Source organism: Nelumbo nucifera, chromosome 8 (assembly GCF_055504915.1).
Source record: "Nelumbo nucifera cultivar China Antique chromosome 8, China Antique-T2T, whole genome shotgun sequence".
NCBI lineage: Eukaryota > Viridiplantae > Streptophyta > Magnoliopsida > Proteales > Nelumbonaceae > Nelumbo > Nelumbo nucifera.
The window spans coordinates 26954935-26978618 of NC_142656.1; the positions used below are offsets into that span (position 1 = coordinate 26954935).

At 38.4% G+C, this 23684-nt stretch overlaps 1 protein-coding gene across 2 annotated transcripts; it reads right to left on the reverse strand.

The window, feature by feature from the left end:
* Positions 1 to 3247: 3247 nt before the first annotated feature.
* On the reverse strand, positions 3248 to 22881 carry LOC104605376 (FAD synthetase 2, chloroplastic-like). Of its 2 annotated transcripts, XM_010270117.3 has the most exons (6): positions 22086 to 22881; positions 20228 to 20474; positions 15579 to 15631; positions 13876 to 14011; positions 4159 to 4334; positions 3248 to 4058 (listed from the first exon to the last, which is right to left on the reverse strand). In XM_010270117.3, exons 2-6 carry the CDS (start codon positions 20470 to 20472, stop codon positions 3562 to 3564), a joined length of 1107 nt encoding a protein of 368 aa, XP_010268419.1. In that variant the 5' UTR covers positions 20473 to 20474; positions 22086 to 22881; the 3' UTR covers positions 3248 to 3561. The 2 variants fall into 2 exon arrangements, with proteins under 2 accessions (XP_010268419.1, XP_010268420.1); XM_010270118.3 differs by lacking the exons at positions 13876 to 14011; positions 15579 to 15631 and having other exon boundaries at positions 22086 to 22868.
* Positions 22882 to 23684: the final 803 nt, after the last annotated feature.

The following is a 23684-nucleotide window of genomic DNA, read 5'->3' on the forward strand; positions in this document are numbered from 1 at the left end:
ACTAAATATGGTCATTTCCTTCTTCTCAGTTATCCTTATATGGCACTAGAAGTTGCTCGATTCTTTATGGAACGAGTGTTTAAGCTGCATGGCATGCCTTGGACCATGGTTAATGACCGAAATCCCGCATTCACTAGAACCTTTTGGAGAGAATTCTACAGGTTTCACGGTACCCTAATCAACATGAGCTCTTCTTAGCACCCATAGTCTAATAGGCAAATTGAAGTGCTCAATCAGACCCTAGAGACCTATTTATAATGCTTTTGCAGCTCCCAACCTCACACATGGTGTCGCTAACTACCCTTAGCTAAGTGGTGGTATAACACCACTTACCATTCAGCCACTAAGACAACACCGTTCCAAGCATTGTATGGTTACACCCCCCCCCCCCAACTTTATTTCCCTACATTCTTGGTACCACCCAAGTTCAATCTGTTGAACAAGAATTGAAAGACAGAAAATTTGTCCTCAAAGTTCTTAAAGAAAACTTGACTCATGCTCAAGATAGAATGAAGCGTATAGCAGATAAATGGCAAACTGAAAGATCATTTGAAGTTGGGAATTGGGTGCTCTTAAGGTTACAACTTTACAGACAAACTTCCTTAACTGTAAGACAGATAAAGGGCACACTGAAAGATCATTTGAAGTTGGGGATTGAGTGTTCTTAAGGTTACAACCTTACAGAAAAACCTCCTTAACTATAAGGCTCTCAAAAACTTTCAGCCCAACATTTTGGTCCTTTCAAGGTGATTGGAAGAATTGGCTAAGTAGCCTATAAATTAGAATTGCCACAAGGGTGCAAACTTCATCTTGTGTTCCACTTTCATACTTGAAATCCAAATTGGGAGCTAATATGATCAACAACTCACTCTCCCTTCCTTAATAGCAAAAGGAACTCTTAAACCTTACCCAGAAGCAACATTTGGGTGTTGCATGGTTCGATGTGAAAACAAGGCTGTAACAAAACTCTTGATTAAATGGGAAGGTACTACTGACATGGATGCTACTTGGGAACATCTGAATTCATTTTGCAAATGTTATCCTAGAGCTTGCCTTGAGAACAAGGCTAACCCCAAAGAGGGAGGAATGATACAACTCAGTTTTATTGATAGAAACGTGGCAGCCGATCATGAAGACTTTGCCATAGTTCGTTCCTACTGACAAACCGTTATCCATATCACACCAAATCGTAGGACCGTTAGCCTTAGAATATTCTTCATTGATTGGAATCATTTGGCCATCGGAGGCTGTTGTAACTATGATTATAAATAATCATTCATAGCGTGAATAGGTGCTGAGCTTTATCTGAATTCAATCCCCTGTTTTCCCCCTTCTACCTTTGTGGTTGTGCTAACAGACACAATTCCGCAAGGTAAATCTAAATACTCTTCTCGTCTTCGAGAAGATTCTGATATCAAGTTTCCATTATGTGACCCATGCATCCACAAGACTCACAAAAACAAGGAAGTCTTTCGTAACGAGAAAAAACATCAATAGTCTTTTGTAACAAAAACAAGTCTTAGGTGGTGTTTGGAAGTGTGTAAATATCGTTGACGGGACCGTTTTGGCCCTACTCATGATAAGATATGGTGCTTTTCTATGTGTGGACGGTTCTCGTTCACAAAATAGTGTGGGCAGGGACGATCCACACCCCAATTTATTGTCCACAATATTTTCTCGTGGATAATCCACACTATGGTGTGGACAATTTGTGGGAAGGTTTCAATGTAACACACCTACATTACATTGGTCCAATTACTCTCATTTTATTTAATCTTTTAATAATTTTTTAATTTTAATTTTTAATATTTTATCAATAAAATAATAATTTTTAATGTTAATTTTAGCATAAACTTAACAGTTCTCCTTCTCAACTCTTTTTTTATTATTTAAATAATAATTTTTTAATATTTTTTATCAATAAAATAATATTTAAAATATTATTTTTATTTTTTATATTTAAAATAATATTTTTTAATTATTTAACAAATAAAATTATTATCTACATATTGATACCTTTTTTTTCAATTTATTTACCATATAAAATACAACAATTAGACATTTATGATCAACTATGTAGATCTCCCATAAAATGTATATGAGATACGTGGAATCAAAAAGTGTGGTGTGAACCACACCTACAGAATGCCACCGTGGGTGTAAACTAGTCTAGTCCACACAATCTATCCACAGTTCATAATAACTGTGGACTGTGGTGTGGTGTGGACTGCCACAAGGTGTGGTGCGGACCAATCACACCCACCAATTTATCATACACACTATAGAACACCCCTTATTGTTCACAAAAGCTTGTAGACATTCATATTCACCTTCAACTGAGCAAACTTCGATAATTTCTCCACCTCCGGTCTATCTGATTGGTGAGGCATGCCTAGTATCTCCATGATCGTCAATCCTGCCAACGAACTTAAATACTCACCCGGGAGCCCATAGATCCTCACCCCCATTGTTACTGTGTGTCAAGGTGATGAATAGAAACTTGGTGGGGGAAAGGGGATATCTGTGGGAAGAAACAAGGGTTGAAGAGAGTGAACGGGAGCCTAGTCGGAAAACTCGCACAAGGATAGCAACATAGGACTGTCTTAATGGGATCAATCATCAGTGCAAATGCTAGGACCACAAGCCATGTTCTCACAAAGTCGTTAAATCAGAAAGGACAAAACAAAAGCAGGGTTTTTTTCTCTTTTTTTTTTATAAAAATATAAAATACATGGAGACATGGGGTTTTGGGATGCTGTCTTTACAATGGTTTGTTGGTGGAAGAGACTTTTGAGGTAGTTGTGTCGTGTGCTGGATTGAGCAAAGCGGTGGGTTCAGAGATCAACCAATTTAGACGATGGATGCCTTGGCACCACAGGGAGTGACTGCGAGTAAACTTTTGTTGGGAAATCTTCCCAAGGCGGAAACCTGTAATCAGTACCACACCAGATTCTAGCTCGGTCTTTTGGGTGCTTAGCACACTCACATTCGTACATTCTTTTGTCTAAACATTAATAAAATTTGATTACTGATGGAGGGGAAAAAACTAACTCGTGAGCCAATAATTTCCACATAATTCATTTGAGTCAACATTTTTCTGTTGAGAACTTACACTTCTTGAGTGAAAGCCGAGTAAAATGTAAAACCGCAGAACTTTTCATTTTTACTTAAAGATCTATTAGAGCAACCAATCAGACAACTGTGAGAGGAAAAGATGACACATGCTTCTAAGTCATTTGCTTACTCGTGTTGAAACTTATGAGAATGAGATAAATTCATGGTATCTTACTAAATGAGTTGCAAAAATTGAAAAAAAAAAAAAGAAATAGCTTTAACATCAAATAATATAAAAAAAAACTATATTTATGTGTAAACTATGCATGCCTTGGGCAGTTCTTTCTACAATTGTTATTTAAAAGAAAAGAGGAAAAATAGTACAGAAAATAATTAACTAACCCCTTCCTGCAGCATGACTTCCCAATATATTGTGGGAACAAACGCAACTTCTCTTCCAAGAACTATTATACCAAAATTTAATTATGATTTCGTGAGTTAATTCAATCATTCAAATTCGATGCCAACAAATCTGCAGTCTTGAAGAACCTTTGTCCAAGCACTTTTCTCATCTGATTCCACTTGTATATGGGTCGTGTCGATGATCGTTCTGCATGGTACTAGAATATCATCATTAACCACAAGAGAGCAGCTCTCATATAAACCATCCTTTGGTGGTAGGTTCAACAAACAAGACCGGAGGGCTGTAATCCGTTTACCCCTGATGACAAATCCTTCTTGGTCTGTCACCTGCAACATGAGACGGTGTTTGCGCCCCAAAAGGTCGGAAACATATTTCATATTGCCTTCAGCAAGAGCAAGGCGAACACGAGTTGATGATACTTGTCCTTTGTCATTCGAATCAATGGAGCCTTTATTTGTGAAGCACTGATTCTTGTCCATAACAGAACTCACAATGTAAGCTCTCATTCCATACTCTTCACAAAGCCTTACCAACTCAGATGCATCACCTGCGGCTTTATATCCAAATCTGTAATTTTCACCTGTCGAGAAAGCCCACTACCTTTCTATCATACAAATAAATGAAACAGACAAATAAGGAACTTCAAAGGGAAAGGGGTCTGCAGCTTGACTAGATTATACCTGCAACAACCCCACGTACTCCAAACTCCTTCGCTAGCTTTTCAACAAACTGGCGCGGAGTGAGATGCCGAACAGTTGAAAACTCAACATACAACTCAGCCGGGGCTACATTACCACAATGTGGGGCCCAAGTTGAAAGAACCCGCTTACGGTCACATTTAGCAACTATAGGAGCCCTGTGTTGGAGAAATTGACCACAAAAATTACCATACAAAAATCCAACAGTTTCACCTTTTGTGTGGACAAGGCAGGGGAAGGGAAAAAGTGCAGTAGGCAGTCCATGTACTACCATACTATGGTAGACTAGAATAGATAATTTCATATACAATGGGAGCATTTATACCAAAGGAAACATTCAATTTCTAATGGTTCTTACCTTTAAGGTTTCAACACTGATCATCAATGGCAAAATAAATAAAATGAGCTATAAACAGAACCATCTTTTAACATTCAAAAAACTTTGATGCCAAATATAGGAAAAAATATCTTTAAACATGGTGTTTATCATTAAAGAAACTGGTTTTATATCTAACAGATGCATAAATTAATTTTAACAGGACAGGCTCCCAATTAAAGTAAAACCAGAACACCAAGGGTTAGTAGTGCTGTAGAATCTTCTCAAACCCAGAAACTATAGGAGTTTTGGACAAAGTGGTCCCCCCCCAAAGGTGGAAATGTGAAACCCTTAAATAATAGATGGCTCTTGAAAGTAACACCTGCAATAACATCACAAGTCTAGAATTTTAAATGGAAAATTCCTGTCGCAAGCATAAAGGAGCAAGAGAATGAAAACCATATTTTCCTTCAATATGGGGTGGCAAGTGACTTTAGCAGTTTCTTTTCGTCCTTACTTTGGATGGAAAGACCTAAACAGTTCAAGGACGTCTTGAGATAATTCCTAAGATTCCTAATTTTGGCATTAGGAGTAAATCCTACGGGAGAAATTCCATCGTTTGTTTTATGGGTAATCTTGCAAGAGAGGGGATGAAGAATCTTTGTATCTGTTGAGTTGGGCCGATTTCTAGTTATTGGGCCTAGTTATTTATCTTTATTTTTAAATTGTTAAGTTAGGAAGTTATTGGGCTTTAGGCCCATTAGTTCATGTTTTTTAAGTTGTGACTGTTCAGCTACTTAAGTAGTCGCCCTACTAAGGGCATTCTTGTAATCTCTTATTCTTTTAATTTGAGTATATAATACAAAGAGGGGTGGCGGCCAGAACTAATTCGATTATGGTTGACATCCCACTCCTTTTCTTCTCCTCTCTTCTCTCTACTGCTGAAACTCTTCATCTTCTTCTTTCTCTTCACAAGGAATTCATCTAAAACTGCAATCAGTGATTTCTACTTGGTATCAGAGCGGGCCGAAGGTTCCTTGAGCTGTTCTATCATGCATCCCTAGATCAACTGATTGCATGGTGATTTGAGAGGCTGATCGAAGATCTCAAGTAAGCCTAGTTTTTGGATTTTTTGGTGGACCTGTTTTGCCCTGTAGCTGGTCTAGGGTTTCCCATCAAATTCAGGAAAAACTAGAGAAAGAGGGAGAGTCATGTTTCTGTTGGACTCTTCAATTTTGACCGAGGAAGTGGCGCCCTAATTTTTTAGGGTTCCTTGGAGTTTTTTGAAGGGGTCGGTTTAAGTGGCGCCCTAATTTTCTCTTGTCTCGCAGAAAATGAATCTTTTGTGGAAGGATCATCTAGGGCACCAAAAGGGTGTCGGTGGTACCAGAAGTGATTTATTTGATATTCTTTCATCTTACAGTAACCTTCTAACCCCTTTTTGAGAATTATGGAGGCTAACGGAGTTGAAAACAAACCCGGAAGTGAAATGGGACCAGTGAGAGGAGGTGTCGGAGCACTTTTCAGGGTTGGGACCATTACTACAGTTAAGTTGGATGGTTCAAATTACTTAGAATGGTCACAATCTACAAAGATGGCCAATGGTGCTCGTAGGAAGTTAGGGTATATCACTAGTGAGGAAGTGAAACCCGAAACTAACAACTTCCGATGGGTACAGGGAAAGTATATGGTGATGACTTGGCTGTGTAATTCGATGCTGCCCCATATAAGTAAGAATTTTTTGTGGGCAAATACAGCTAAGGAAATATGGGATGGGGTTGCAGAAACCTACTCACATAGTGAGAATGTTGCTAGGACCTATCAGTTGAGAAATCAGATTATTGCTACAAGGCAGGGAGATAGACCTATTGCTATTTACTTTTCAGCCCTTAAAACCTATGGCAGGAGATTGACCATCTGGAGACAGTTGTTTGGGAAACCACTAAGGATGCAGCTGCCTACCAGAAGCTCCTAGAGAAGTATAGGGTTTTTGAATTTCTTGTTGGCCTTAATCCCAAGTATGATATTGCAACACAACATATTCTTTCCAGGGACAGTGTTACTCTCTCCTAGGCACATGCCTTTGTATCAGGGGAAGAGAGCAGGAGAAAAGTGATGATGAAAAATTCTGGTTTTGATCAATCAGCCATGGTTAGCACTGTGAAACCTAAACAAGGTGGAGACCGGGGTGGCAGTGAAATCAGGAAGGAAGACAAAAAGGATTTGATTTGTGACTACTGTAAGAAGCCTAAACACACAAGAGATACCTGTTGGAAGCTTCATCCTCATCTTGTGCCGAATAGACTCAAAAACAAGAAGGGAAATGCTCACATGGCAGTCACTGGTGACATACCAGCCCCTCCTACTACAGCTACTCTGGAATCTGTTGCAGTTGTTGCAGTGAGGGCTGAATTTGAGAGATATGGGCAGTTCTTGAATCAGTGGGATACAGTCAATCCTAATTCAGTAATAGGTGGGCAGCTAGGTATAGGTGGTTCTGGTGGAGCACACTCTACTTCCTTTGCTCACACAGGTAGTTCATATGCCATTGCAAATTATGCTTCTACTACAGGTAAGGAGGGACCTCCTTGGATTATAGATTCTGGAGCCTCAGAGCACATGACCCATAGTTCCACTATTTTTTCTTCTTACCAGCTCTGTTCTGGCAGAGACAGAGTCTCCACAGCTGATGGATCTCATGTTCCCATTACTGGGAAGGGGTCTATCAAGATTAATGATTCCATTTCCCTTCCCTCTTTCCTTCATGTTCCCATACTGAATACTAACCCGTTATCTATTAGTAGTTTCACTAAGAACCTGAATTGCTCAGTAATTTTTTCTCCTGGTCATTGTGTCTTGCAGGATCTGGATTCAAAGAGGACAATTGGGAGTGGTCGTGAAGTGAATGGAATCTACCTCCTGGATGTGCTTCCTCATCATCAGGGTCATCAAGTCAGTAGGGATAGTGAGTCGGGGTCTGTGAGTTAGATTATGCTTTTGGCATAATCGTTTGGGTCATTTGTCTTTTTCTTCTTTGAGTTTCTTATTTCCAAAGCTTTTTGAGTCTGTTAATTTGTCCAGTCTAGAGTGTGAAGGTTGCCAACTTGGAAAACATTGTAGATATTCCTTTAAAGCTAGTAATAAAAGATGTTCATCTCCTTTTGATGTTATTCATTCTGATGCGTGGGGACCATATCATGTTCCTTTTATGGGTGGCTATCGATATTTTCTCTTATTTGTGGATGATTTTTCTCGATATTCTTGGATTTACTTCATGAAATCTTGAGATGAGGTACCATCCTTGGTTCGGCAATTTCATCAGACGGTGCTAACACAGTTTGGGATACGAATTAAGGTGTTCAGATCAAACAATGCCAGGGAATATTTTGAAAAGCATCTTGCTTCGTATCTGTTAGAATATGGTGTTTCCATCAGAGCAGTTGTTCCTACAATTCACAGGAGAATGGTGTTGCAGAGAGGAAGAACAAACACATTGGTGAGATTGCAAGAAGCATGATGATCACAGCTACTATTCCAATTCGGTTTTGAGGTGATGCAGTTCTCATAGTAGTCTTTTTGATTAATAGGGTGCCCTCTCGTATACTTGGATTCGGCACACCATTCAGTCTCCTTTTTCTTGAGGGGGAGATGTTCCATATTCCTCTCAGGATATTTGGGTGTGCTTGCTTTGCACATATTCTTGGTCCTCACTGCTTGAAGCTTAATCCGAAGGCAAAGAAGTGTGTTTTCCTTGGATATGTAGAAAATCAGAAAGGGTACTGCTGCTATGGTCCAGTCTCTGGGAGTCGGTATGTTACTATGAATGTCACCTTTTTTGAGTCAACATCCTTCTTCTCGAAGAATCCTTCTCAGGGGGAATGTTTTGGGGAAGTGAGTGAATAGTCTATTCCTCTTCCAGTTCCAATTCCTGTGTCCACTCCTATGTTTGATCCTCCTATGTCACCTAGCTTACCACCTCCTTTGTGTCCTGCTTCTCAGTATTACTCACGACAGAAACTTCACAGGGAGGTTGGTTCCACTGCAGAAGAACAACTCACATCACTTCCTATCAGTTCCTTGGAGACTCTAGATTCTGCTGACACGAATTCAGGTATTCCTCTTGGTCCCTCTACTGTTTTAGTTCCCATTGATTCTACTAATCCCATTACAGATAACCTAGACCTTCCTATTGTTCTCAAAAAAGGGAAGAGAAAGTGTACTACTCATTATATTTCATAGTATCAATCCTACAGTGGACTTTCTCCTTCCTACCGTGCTTTCCTTTTCTCTCTTGACTCTGTGTCTATACCCAAGGGTGTAAGTGAGGCTCTCTCCAAACCTGAGTGGAAGACATTCATGTAGGAAGAGATGGAAGCCTTAATTAAGAATCAAACATGGGAGATTGTGGATCTACCAGAGGGCAAGGAGACTGTTGGATGCAGATAGGTTTACATAGTCAAATATAAGGTAGATGGAAGTATAGAAAGGTATAAGGCCAATCTTGTTGCAAAAGGGTACACACAAACCTATGGCATTGATTACTTAGAGACCTTTGCACCAGTTGCAAAGATGACTTCTGTTCGGATACTTCTTTCTCTTGCTGCCACATACTCTTGGCCCCTCTTTCAACTTGATGTAAAAAATGCTTTTCTAAATGGAAATCTGCAAGAGGAAGTGTATATGGATCTTCCTGCTAGTTTCTACAGTGGTTCTGAAAAGGGGAAGGTATGCAGACTTAAGAAGTCACTTTATAGTTTAAAGCAGTCTCCCAGAGCATGATTTGACGGGTTCAGGAAGGCCTTGGTTGCTTTTGGCTACACTCAAACTCAATCTGACCATACCTTGTTTGTGAAGCGGAGGGGATCCTTGGTGTCAATCCTAATTGTTTATGTGGATGATATTGTTGTCACAGGAAATGACCTAAGTGAGATTGACAGTTTGAAGAATAATCTACACAGGGAATTTGAGATTAAGGATCTTGGAGAGCTTAGGTACTTCTTGGGCATTGAAGTTGCAAGATCAAAACATGGACTATTTATTTCTCAAATGAAGTATGTTTTGGATCTTCTACAAGAAACAGGGAAGCTCGGAACAAAGGCAGTCGGTACTCTTATTGATCAGAATCACAGAATTAATGCATCAGAAGGTGAGCTGGTAAAGGACATTGGGAGATATCAAAGACTTGTGGGGCGGTTGTTGTATTTGTGTATGACAAGACCAAACATCTCCTATGCAGTGAGTGTGGTGAGTCAATACATGCATGCCCCACGAATCCAGCATTGGGAGGCTGTTAACAAGATTCTTGCTTATCTAAAGGGACACCCAGGCAGAGGCATACTATTGCTGATCATGGACAATTGAAGCTAAAGGCTTATATAGATGCTGATTGGCAGGATGCCTTGATGACAGGAGATCTATTTCAGGAGTTTGCACCCTTGTTGAGGGTAACCTAGTCTCATAAAAAAGTAAGAAACAAACAGTGGTGGCAAGATCAAGTGCAAAAGCTGAATACAGGGCCATAGCACATGGAGTTTCAGAACTTCTCTGGATCCGTTCCTTGTTAGGAGAGATTGGTGTAAAGGCAGAAGAACCTATAATGTTGTACTGTGATAATCAGGCAGCAATTAACATTGCCCATAACCCAGTTCAGCATGACCAGACAAAGCACATTGAAGTGGATAGACATTTCATCAGAGAAAGGGTGACTTCTGGGGAAGTTTGTCTCCCATACATTGCTTCTGATTTGCAACTTGCTGATGTTCTCACAAAAGGTGTTGTAAGGAACAAGCTGGAGCATGACCTACGCAAGTTGGGAATGTGTGACATTTACTCCCAACTTGAGGGAGAGTGTTGAGTTGGGCCAATTTTTAGTTATTGGGCCTAGTTATTTATCTTTTATTTTTAAGTTGTTAAGTTAGGAAGTTATTGGGCTTTAGGCCCATTAGTTTATGTTTTTTAAGTTGTGACTGTTCAGCTACTTAAGTAGTCACCCTACTAAGGGAATTCTTGTAATCTCTTATTCTTTTAATTTGAGTATATAATACAAAGAGGGGTGACGGCCAGAATAATTCAATTCTGGTTGACATCCCACTCCTTTTCTTCTCCTCTCTTCTCTCTACTGCTAAAACTCTTCATCTTCTTCTTCTTTCTCTTCCTAAGGAATTCATCTAAAACTGCAATCAGTGATTTCTACTATATCTTTATAGATGAGTATCAAAAAATAAATAAATCTTTATAGATAAGAAGTGACTTCCAAAGTAGTGTTGGGAAATAAGTTCCTTTACTGATTGACTTTAAAAATAAAGAATTTAGTGGCCTTGATAGAATGGTTTTAACAGGGGATTACCATCTAATTTAGGAAGCAGGAAATTGCAAAATCCTGTAGGTGATAATAGATGGTAATCTCTTTTGATAATACTTTAATATAAATACAATCTCTTTCAAATCGTAAGTGACCAAAAAGATTGCAAATTAATTACATAATTTCATGGCACTACTGATTTGAGAAGAATTCTTTATATCCTGGTTTCATGAAAAAACACAAAACTAGCTTTTCAATCAATATAAGCTCTATATTTCTCCATGTAGAAACAACCATATCATGTATTGAATGGATTCGGAACCTAAAGTTGGCAATACAACTCTTTGAGCGGGTATCCAATCTCAAGGTGAATTTGGATAAAAGTAGTTTGGCGGGTGTGAATATGGAGGAGAGGGAGCTTAGAGAGTATGCAGATGTCTTAGGGTGTGCAACCTCGGATTGGCCGATGGCTTACTTAGGCCTCCCCCTGGGGGATAACCCTAAGAAGGTAAGCTTTTGGAACCTGGGGGTGGAGAGATTTGGGAAAGGGCTTGCCTCTTGGAGGAAAAATTATCTTTCCTTGGGGGGGAGAATCACTTTGATTAGATCAACCCTAGCTAATCTTCCTGTGTACTTCCTAGCTGTGTTTAAGATCCCCACAAAGGTCTCTAACACTTTGGAAAAGCTTATGAGGGATTTCTTGTGGGAGCCTAGAGAGGAGAAACGAGACCATAGGGTGAATTGGGAGGTGAAAACTAGAGGTAAAAAGCTAGGAGGTCTTGGGATTGGGAATCTTAGGAAGAGGAACATGGCATTGTTGGGGAAATGGCTATGGAGGTTTCCATTGGAAAGAGACAAGTTGTGGACAAAGATTGTGGCTAGTATACATGGGTTGGAAGACAATGGTTGGGAACCTGGAATCTTGGCAAAGACTACAGCCACTTCTCCTTGGTCAGCCATACACAAACTGCTTCCAGTATTCTCCCCTTGTATCAGGTATGGTCTTAACTCCGGTAATAAAATAAAATTTTGGGAACAACTTTGGGTCGGGGACTCACCTCTAATGGACCAATTCCCCTCTTTGTATGCTCTTTCTGATTTGAAAAATGAACCCATTTCTTCCTTCTTAACCCCCTCAAACTCTCCTTCAGGATTTAGGTGGAACCTAGGGCTAAGAAGGGCAATTAGGGACACAGACTTGGACCACATTTTGTCTTTGTTAGCCATCCTTGAAAATGTCTTCTTGGATCCCATTAAGGAGGACACCAGATTTTGGGTTCCCTCCTCTTTAGGTGTTTTCTCTTGTGCCTCATTTTTCGAGACTTTAACTCAGCCTTCTAATCCCATTGGGTTGTCTTTCCCGGTTAAAGAAATTTGGAGTAGGCCCATTCCTCCTAATGTTGGTAGTTTTTGTTGGGAAACTTTCCTGGAAAGAATTAACACAAATGACCTACTTCAGAAGAAGAGACCCAACTATTGTTTACTTCCTAATAGATGTACTCTTTGTAAAGCCGATGGGGAAACTAGTTACCACCTTATGGTCACTTGTTCGGTTGCTAAATCAGTTTGAGAGTGGGTCTTTTCCCTTTTTAGGTGTGTTTGGATTCCCCCTGGGAGTGTCCAAAGCTTGTTCTCTCCATCTTTTTTCAGATGGCTGAAGAAGAGAGGGAAGACTATGTGGAGAAGCATTAGGGCTGCAGTGTGTTGGTCTCTATGGGAAGAAAGAAAATCACAAATATTTTCAGATAAGGAAAGAACCATTGGAAACTTATTAGATCTAATCCTGTTAAGGGTAGCACATTGGTTGAAAACTATGGAATTGTTCTCAGATTATTCTGTGGCTGATGTGGTGAGAAATTGGAAGGAGATAGCCTCCTCTGCCCTCTGTAAGAGGACCTGTAGTCCTTTGTGGTCCCCTCCTTCTGGGTTCATAAAATTGAATTTTGATGGTAGCTGTATAAGGAACCCAGGGCCTTCTGGGATTAGGGGAGTATTCAGGAATGAGGCGGGGGCTATTATTGCTATGTTCTCAGGCCCAATTGGGGAAGGAGACTCTCTTAGGGCTGAGATCCTCACAGCCCTAGAAGGTATCCAAAGAGCAAGGGAGTTGAACATCAGATGTTTGGTTCTTGAAAGTGACTCGGAGGTGGTGATTAGGTGGCTAAAGGGGGGAGGCAGCGGATTATGGAGTTATAACAATGAGAAGAATAAATTTAACTGGCTGAGTAGGGATATTGTGGTTCATTACAACTGGGTGAAAAGGACTTCTAATTCTTTTGCTGATGGGTTAGAAGCAAGGGGTGGATAGGGTTTCAACTTTTTGGGCTAACTTTTGAATTTTCCTTGTATTCTTTGGTGGGGAGTTAAGTCTTTTTACCTCCCCTTTGTACCTAAGCTTCACATAGTTTCATATCTTTAATAAAGTTTCTTGTTATTGATCAAAAAAAAAAAAAAAAACAACCATATCATGTAAACTTTTTTTATAGGCAACATTAAATTTCATTGAAGAAAAGACAGCCTTACAGAGTTCAGCCAAGCTTTCATCAAGATAGAAAGAAACTACTCCTGTCAAGAGGAGAGTCAGCAAAGACCGGGAAGAAAAACAAAAACAAAAACGCACAAACAAAGAGTCGTTCAATGTGGAAGCCAAGGAATGGTTTACAGTCACCTAATCACCTTCTACCTCAACATTTTTCATTTCTTTCAAGCACATCAATTATAGCCCTCGGATTAAAGCTTTCAGCTCAGCCCTTAGGGAGTTTCCATATCCTATGGGACCAGGGTAGCTAAGCACCACATTTCCAGTATGATTGATCCCTGATTACACTTCCAATACCTGAAGCTCTTGGGTTACCAAGGCTACAACCATACCATGTAAACTTCTTTGGCAAGTCCACTAAATCAAGAAGTTGTGCACAAGAGGAGTAAATATAAGCAAAATATGTCAAAATATATGCAAAGATATTGAGACAATCTAAGAGAGGAACTTTGAAAGAAAAAACTGATAGAAACATCAACAAGATCATCATCATCATATAAGCCTTGTCCTAACTATATGGGGTTGGCTACATGAATTCTGTACCTCGGTTCCCAACCAAGTACTTCTGCGATCCCTACAAATGATAAAAGAAAAGGAATGCCAGCCTTTGCTGCTTGAATTGCAAGTTCTCGGTGACCAACATGAAGAGCATCAAACTTTCCCAAAGCTACTATACCTCCTAATGAAGTTGTCACAAGAAAAGCATTACAATATTGTGTTAAGACAAAAAAATTAAACCACTTGGCTTTCTATTTATTTATATGTACATGAGAAATAATAGATGAAACAAGAATTTAGTAGGGAAATAATTGGAAGATATATATATATATATATATGCAAAAGAAGCATAAAATGCAAATACACCCTAATATGCAGTCTCCAAGGAGAACAAAGCTTAATGATAGATGAATTAATACACTTTAGACAGTAGAATGTAGAATTACATAGTGTATTGGTGCAAGGATATGGGATTGTTGTTCTATCATTATTGCAGTCAATAGTACCTAACTTTGTTGATGAACATGCATAAACCAATCTACAAAAAATTACTTAAATAAAGAACAATAGAAAAATAAAATGAAAAGTAGATATGCTGACATTAAATCTGGCATACGGCACTTTTAGTAATTGAGAGTCCAGAAAGTAAATAAGTTTGGGGAGGCTAAATTTTTCTGGTAGACAAGACTTGAGATATCCAATATAAACTACCTAGCAGGAGATTAGTACAGGAGAAAGATCCTATATAAACCAGAAATCTAGGATGAAGAACACTCATTAGAGCTTGACTGTAATTATGTATTATATATTTTGGCTTCCAAGAAAAAAATAAAACACAAAATCACTGCCTTAACTGGATAACTTTAGTACAGAATATAACCAACTGCCACAACCAAAATCAAAAGATTCAAGTTGGTTCCTGTGGCAATATAGAAAAGTGCCATATTTAAAAAATAAAATAAAAAAGAAAATACTCAGCATAACTTCAAATGACTCAGACATTGACAAAACAGGTAAGGTGAAGGCAACAGAAATACCTAAATGAAGTTTTGGATGGCAATCGCTAAATAAACTTGTGACTAATTTTCCATTTCCTTCCAATACTCTGGGAAGGCCCACCTAACCTATGCTCCCATCCACCTGCCCACCATTTTTTTATGAAGATAAACAAAAAAGTAAATTTATTCAAGAAGAAATAGAATACTACAGAAGAGGTAATAAGAAACCACCCAGCAAAAAGGAATAAAAAAGTCATCATAAACAAACTGAAATCAGCCACCTCCCAAAAATCATTGATATACATGAAAAAGAAATAACCACCCAACCCTATCAAAAATTCAAAGCCCAAAACAATTTTGCTACTCAATCCTCCAACTCATAACACTTTACCACCCCACCCAGCAGAAACCAACCCCTTACTGCAAAAGACCCCAAACCCCTCTAACACTACAAAGAACTTGTTACCCATTTATTCCATCAGCTTGAAAAGAAACCACTTCACCTTTCTTAACAATCTTTGATTTCTTCATCTTCTTAAATGGGACCAATTTCAGCCTCACAAAACCTTTGAAACCTGAACTGTTCTTTGATTCTTCTGACTTCTAAAATAAGTATTAAATAATTAACACCTAAAAGTCAAGGTGAACCCATATGACAGACATGTTCAGAGATTAAGACTACTAACCAATAATAATTGCCAATTACCTTAAAATAATGGGAAAATAACATAAGAAAGGATAAGGTGGAACCTGTCAAAGAGGATGATCCTTCGGAAGGAAGATCCCGATCATCTTCCTGCTGACTAGAAATGGTAAATGACTCAGACATTTGAATAGCATGAGCATCAATAAGCATCAAACAAAAAAAACTACACTTGTACAAAAAGGGGACCAAGTGGAAGAACTAGTGTTTTTGGAAGGTTGATTACGTCCCGCCAAAGGGTATGAGAATTGTGAATGCTCTCCTCCATATATTAAAGACAAACCGAAAGGAATGCATATACACACATAAAAAAGAAAAAAGAAGAAAACTGAAAACTGAAAAAAAAAATATATAGATCAAAGAAGTGAAAAACAAAAGTAACAAGAGAAAGGGGCTTCATAAGGAAAGGCTCCCCAAGTGCATGCCAACAAGGTGTTGAGGAATGGGAAGATATCTGAGCCTATTCATAGAGTACAAGAAAAAGAAGACAAAGGAGACTTAAAGTCATGGGTTCATGCTCGTCAGAATCCTCTGTAAGGGCTCCAAAAAAAGATACTGCATTCACATGCCTCTCTTAAGGGGTCAACAAGGATAAAAGGTGGTGGCAGAGACTTTGAATTTGAAAGTAGTTGACAAGATGGTGGAGATACCAATAAGAAGTTAGATTCATAGGAAATTTGTATGCTGTCCAATACACATTGATTTAGAGGCTGAAAGTGAAAGGTTTTGAGTAGGTGTCAGCAAACTCAGCCAGTTTCATTGATATTGAGGTGGGAGGTCATGGCTTTTTACATGAAGCAATTGCTTATCAAAAAAAAAAAAAATACATGACGCAATTAAGGCAGAGAAAACAAGGGCTAATAAAGAAATGGCTACAAGAGGAAGGTTCAGGGAAAGGAATAGAAATGGAGAAATGGTGGGGTTGTGATCATGGCAGGTGGTTGGTACACTGTGGACTGTGTTGTGGCTGTACTCTTTAATACGCTATTGAGGTTATGTCTTTCGTTTACATTTTTTCTGGTTTGCTTGTTTCTTATTGGGGTCAAAGGGATTATGCTTTAGGCTATTGCCTTTACTTTTAACAATGTTGTTTTTTCATTGGTCGTGATTAATTCATAAAGATCACATTCCTTTTGGATTCATATTTTTGGGTAGATTCTTGGCTTTTCAATGATCTTATGTTTTCTCCTTTTTCTATCAATAGTAATGATCAAAGAGCTTTATTAAATCAGTGAAGGCATACACTCAGAAACAAAATCCTTCTCTTGGAAAGCACAAGATAGGGAAATAAACACAAGATAGGCATACAACCAGTGAATGCATTCCCTTTGCTGTATGCAAGACTTTGTGGAACGAAAGAAACTAAAGGATTTTTTAAGATAAATCTAAAAATTCTGGTGGCTCTGGTGGGGAAACTGGTAGCAGATTGGGTCTGGATGCTTCCAGATTTTGATCAAGTCAGTAGGTCAGATTTGGGGGAGAATTTATGGAATGTACTTGAAATTCAATCATTGTAATTTGTCTCAGTTTTGTATCATACTGTGCTGTTTAGTTCAGAACTGCTTTGTTTTCTTTTTATATTTAATAAATTTTCATTTTACTCTTCAAAAAACAAGATAGGGAAATATGAATAGGTGCTGACATTCAAAAAGAAAAAAAAAAAGAGATTGTTGGCTGGATGAATGGGATCTTTTAGTTTTATGGTTGGAAGAACATTTTAGTTCATGTTACTTGAGGCTTACTTTGTGGTATTTTGGTCATAGTTCTCTGTCTTACTAGACCACTAGTTGTTTTATTTCTTATAACACTTGTATATGTTCCATAATTTCATTGTGTTTTGTTTTTCATCATTATCATCATATAAGCCTTGCCCCAACCATATGAGGTCAGTCGTATGAATCCTGTTTCACCATTCCATTATGTTCAGTGCAAATACCTATCTTCAAATTATGGGCTCTTAAATCATTTCTTACTACTTCCACCCAAGTCCTTTTCAGTCTGCCCCTAGCTCTTTAACCCCTTCAACTCGTAACAGATCACTTCTTCTAATGGGTGCTGTAGATGTTCTATGCATGTAACCTAACCACTTCAGTCTACCTTCTCTCATTTTATTACCTATTGTATCTAGTTATAGGTTCCTTCATATGACTTCATGTGACCTAACCACCTCATTCTATGCATGTGACCTAAGTATGCACATTTCTGTCACACTCATGCCGTTTCCTCACTGCCCAACACTCTGCTCCATACAACATGGTTGGCCTTACAACTGATTTATAAAAATGGTATTTGCCTATCACATAAGACTGCAGATGCAGCCCTCCATTTTGCCCATCCTGCTCTAACTCTGTGAGCAACATCCTCCTCAATCTTCCATTTGTTTTTTTGCACCATCATTCTTCCTTTTGTTATGAATTATTAAACCAAGGTAAAGGAAGATGTTACATGCTCACATTGAGTTATCTCTTGGTCTCCAATCCTAAGTGTATCCTAGTTAGCGCCCCCATTATTATTAAATTTATTTACATTGCATTTTCTGTTTTAGTCCTGCTTATTGTAACACCTCTTGTTTCTAATGTGCTTGTCCATAAACCTAATTCTGCCTTGCTTTTATGTATAAAAAATAAATGAAAAAAAAAATGCAAAGACAAAACTTGAAAGAAGGAACTCTATTGTTACTGATCAAAAATGGACTTGGGATTTTCTTCCAATTTGAGAGCAGTTTTTCACACACTATAGAATGGTCTTGTAGTTTGTTCTGGTTATTTAGATCCTCTTCATTCCAGCAAAGACAATTCAGCATTCTCGTCTGCATAAACTTTGGTTTTGTCTTCACCAACTTCAACAGTCACATATGTTGGAGATTCTAGAGGACTGTTTTGATAACCTAGATAGCCATTTGATGCTCAAAAACCATTTGATGACACCAGAACACCATGTGGGGATGTTGGACAACCATTTAATAAGACTGGAAAACCATTCATGGGTTCACTATTCTAGGAGAGCTAAAGTGATTCTATTTCCAGCATGTTCACCATTCTGAAAACTAGCCTTCATGTGCAGAACCCAATTATCAAATTGGTTACACTCCCTACCCACCCAACAGACAAGGGCCATAAGAAATCCGTGCTCTTGTTCATTAATGAAGAGACCTAAAAACATGATTAACAGACAGCAGTGGAGGAATATTCACTGGTGGAGGTGGTTGCTGATCAAATATATATCTATAGATAGATAGATATATTCACTGGTGGAGGTAAAATTCCTCCATGTTTTTTGGAAACTAGCATGGGAATTGAACCAAAGATGGATAATGGACAGATTAAATAGAAGTGGAGAGGCAGAAAGTTTACTACTTGTTTGTTTCCTAGTTTCTCTACTTTCACTTATTCCTACTTTTCCCCCTTCAGACAGAAGTTTCACATTACAATCAGTTAATTCTTATGGATTTTTACCTACCTCTGCCACATTTCTCCTAAATTCATGGCCTCGCTGTGTTGGAAGGGATGTATTATTATCATCTATTGAAACAGATTGAGGTACTGAATTGGGAAAAGTAGTTGGGGTCTCCCCCACAGTACCCCCTGCTTCCAGCATTTCAGATCAGATGAAAGGGTGTTTGGGAAGAAAGAAATAATAGGATCTTTAATGGAATAGGTGACTCTTTGAGAGCGAAGGTGATGGCTTTGCTTCAAGGTGCAAGATATGCCAAACAGATGGGGATACACCAAATAGAGATAGAAGGAGACTCCAAAATTGTTAATTGATTGGTTGAAATCAGGCAGTTTGGGAGCTTGGATAATATAGACATGCTACAAGGGAAATCCTCAATATAACAAGAGAGATTGGGGCTTCTTTCAAATGGACGAGAAGGTCAGCTAATGGACTAGCTGATACCTTAGCAAAACAGGGGACTATGAAGGAGGATCTATTCTGGGCAGAGTTGTAACAGAGGATTATAGTGGGTTACATGATATTGCTTTAATTCTGCTTTAATGAAGTTGTCGTTTCCAATAAAAAAAGGGTGTTTGAGTCCTTCAGGGACACCATGCCTCCTGCTTAGAACCATTAAAAGCAACTTTGAAGCAGTGGGCAATGAGAAGTGACTTTGAAGTACAAGAAAGATATGCCAAGGGGCACTGGGTTGTGAAAGAAATGCATTAGGGGCACTGGGTTGTGAAAGAAATGCATTAGGGGCACCTTCATCATACAAAAAAATAGTTAAAAGGGTTGATTGATTAGTTAAGATTACTGTCATTGAAAATATTAAAAATCACTTCTGTTATGGTTACTGACAGTGACTTAACAGAAGGTATATATGTAACTTACAAAAGTGTGTTAGAGGGGGTTCTCTGGAGGTTTCTAAAATTGAGGGGAAGATGTTGTGAGATAAGTGAAAGGATGTTTAGATTTTAGATTTTCCCAAAAATAAATATATCTATGATCAAGTAAGATATGGGTAGAGAAGGCTAGAAGGCTAGGGGCAGATAAAAAAGGACATGGAGTAGTAAGAAATGTTTTAAGTGCTCATAATTTAACAATAGATACGGCATTAAACAAAAGCACAGAACAGAATGATGAAACAGGATTCATGTAGCTGACCTCATATAGTTAGGATAAGGCTTAGATGGGGGTGAGAGAGAGAGAGAGAAAGAGAGAGAGAGAGAGTAGAGCAAGTGGCAACAAATAATCACACCTGAAATAGTCAGATAGAGATGAAGCTTCACCAGGTACTCTAGCTTGCAAGCAACCAATGTTATCTCCTGAAGCATGGCTAGAACTCAAACATCTTTGCAAGTGTTTCTCACATATCCTTCCAAAAGGTCTTAGAGAAGATGAGATGGAATTTCTTCCAGCCACATAAGAGCAAATTTGAATTCTTGAGTAAAACCCTAGGTTGCAACCCGTCAAGTGTTGTGAAATTCGACAACCATTTGCCATTCCTAGTTGAGCAACAAAAAAGAGAAAGACTCACGGATCAGTTCATTGCAACAGGGAAAGCATGAGGTTTTAACCAGTTAGAGCATAACTCTACATTAAAGGAGTAAGAGTGTTATACTAAGGTCATCATGAAATGTGCCATCAAAGGCATCCCTTTGGAGGGGCATTCCAGCAAACATCATTTGGTGCAAAAATGTGCTATCAAAGGTAGCCTTCTTTGTGTGGACCACCTACCTCAACAGAATCCTAACCAGGGATAACTTAACTAGGAGGGGCATGCCTTTGGAGTCCAATAATTGTGTGCTGTGCGATGGGCATGTCGAATCAGTTAACCACTTGATGTTACACTGTGACTTTGCCCACGAGATCTGGTCAAGGATTTCGAAAATGTTTGAGGTGCAAACCTGCAACCCAGAATCAGTGGTGGACTTCTTACAGAGATGAAGTGTAGCTGGTCTAACCAAAAGGGGGAAGGTAGCATGGAATATCACTCCTGCATCAGTTTGTTGGTGTGTCTGGCAAGCCTCAAGAATGTTCAAAAACGAGCAGCACGGTTGATTCAGTTTTCCAGAAAATCTTGGGGAAATTGTTTTCCTGGCTGGCAATGAACAAACTTTGTAGGGAAAGAAATTTCAATTCCTTTTTTGTATATGATAATATTTTTGTAAAGCAGAGGGTGGGGGTTTAAGGTCATAATGGGCATTAGATGTGCATCCCTCTTTTTTGTATAGCAGCTTGTTATACTGTTTTTGTTTTCTTAATATACTCGTACCTTACTTTCTCTCAAAACAAAAAAAAAGTCATCATGAAATTGAAGGACCATCTAGGTTCAACTAATCTTAGGAAATAGATTCATCAGACTAAAACCAGTCTTTCTGAAAAATCAAAGTCATCTGCCAATTAGAGAATGCCTAGAAAATACTTATTTGAAAAAACTTAACCCTGACTACTTAATAATTTAAATTCAAGACGTCTCCAATCAAAAAAGTTAAATTCAAGACACCCCAGTTTGTTATTTCAACAAAGGAGGATACTTTTTATTGTTAAGAAGATCAAAGGAACTCAAAAAAGAACAAAGATTAAGTGCAATCCTACTTCCAGTGTGTAAACAAAAGCAACATAATATATTTTTCTACATGGGATGGCCATGGTGGGTAACTTAAAATAGGTCCATATGATTATTCTTGTCGCCCTCTTTCCATACAGAAAAGTTTCAGGCGCTGTCAATAGCTGGTTGACAATACTCCAAAATTTCAGGGTTAAAAACTGAACAATTTCATATAACGTAGGTAAAATTTTCAATTATTTTCCGAACTCATGAAAGTGTGCCAATTTCTGTCATAAAGATAACTTGCGACTTGCGAGATCCCAAAAATAGTAGATAAATGATGTGCTCAAAATTAAAATTTGATCAAGAACAAAATACAGCCGCGTTATATTTGGGTCCAAAACATTGAATAAAAATGTCAAACGAAACCTGTAAAGAGGGTTACAGCAAAAAAAAGAGAAAAAAAAAATCTATAAAGAGAGAACTGAACCACAAATACTGCAGAACCCAGAAAAAATTGAACAAAGCAAATCCATGAATAGGACAATGAATAAGCTTTACTTGCCTTACAGAAGTTGTCAAGACAGTTCTTCGCTTCTTCTGGAACTATTGCCGTCGGTGGAGAAGAGGGACAAAAATAGGATGACACCACCTGCTATGGAAAGAGTAAACACTTGTAGGATTTCTAGAGAGAGGAAGAGCGAGAGAACGAGAAAATGAGTTAGAAGATGGAGTGGCAGTAAACTCGGCGGCAATGTAACCGGAAAACGATGGAAGGCAATGGTAACGACGGACCGAAGTCGGCAGTGACCACAGTGAGAAATATCTGAACTTCCGAGCTCCGGACCTTCGGTGGAAAGGAATAGCGTGTGAAGAGTAGAAAAGGGAGGAAGAGGAATATCCCCCTTTACGCTTTGGAATCCTGTTTGGCCACAATTTCTACACGTGGCCGCCGAGTTGGCAACAAAGAATACGTTTCAACTCCACCCTGTGTGTGGCTGATTGGTTTATGGAGTTCGGAACTCCGTCAACTGCACTTAACGGAAGGTTCTTTTATTATTTTCTTTGATGAGAATATCAACCCTATCTATCTTCTTCCTCCTTCCTCGGTTCCTCCGTCTTGCTTCCATTTCAACGTCATCTCCTTTGGTAGAAAGAAACACGGGCTAATTGATGTGGCTTCTTAGCAATACAGAGAGGAAAGAAGGGTAACAGCAGGTCGATCGAGAGAGAGTGATGCGTTGCGACGGGCACGGAAATTGTCGATCGAATAATTTGGGGGTGGAGTAGGCGCCGCTTGGATAAGTTTAGCTTACGAAAGTCCCAAATTTGGCTTAGTACAGATATAAAGTCTCAAATTTGGCTTAATTGGGAAGAGTATAAATACAAATTTATAGAGTGCAAAATCTTTATATTTGCGCTGTACTTATTTGTATTTGTACTCCTTCCGAATTGAGTCGGATCCGGGTGCTTTTGTCTTTAGGGGCTTCATGTCTTTACTCTTTTGAATGCCAAATAGTAGGAAAGACTGTTGGTTGGTCTTCAGAACGTTGAAAAGCCCAGAAGATAATCGAACCGTGGGGCATATTTTTGAATCGAATTGGTAGTATCGGTGTTTTGAAAACTGGTAATTGGAACCAAATCGAAATCAGTCGGTTAACTGGTTGATTGGTTTGATTTAGTTCGCCCGTTTTCGGTTGTTTAGTTTTCATAATATATATTATAAAAAATATATAATAAAAATTATATAATATATTATAATTATTTATTTATATATAATGTATATTTATTAATTTATAATATATAAATTATATATAATATACATACATAAATATATACAAAATATATAAAAATATATGTATACTAATCGGTTCGATTAACCGCTATTTTTTTATATTGATTAACTTTGGTCGGTTTTTTCAGTTAGTTCAATTTTTTGGTTTTTTTTTTTTTTTGGTCACCCCTGAAGACATCGCGAAAAGACATATAGTAGCCGCCACATTTGATTTTCATACAATATGAAGCCCTATTCTTTAATGGAGCTATTTTCCTTGATCCTGACTATATTTGACATTTTATTGATCTTTAATTGTATTTTATTATTGTTTTTTTATTCACTATGTTTTGGCTTTTGTAATGACCGTAGATAGAGATTAATTTCAAA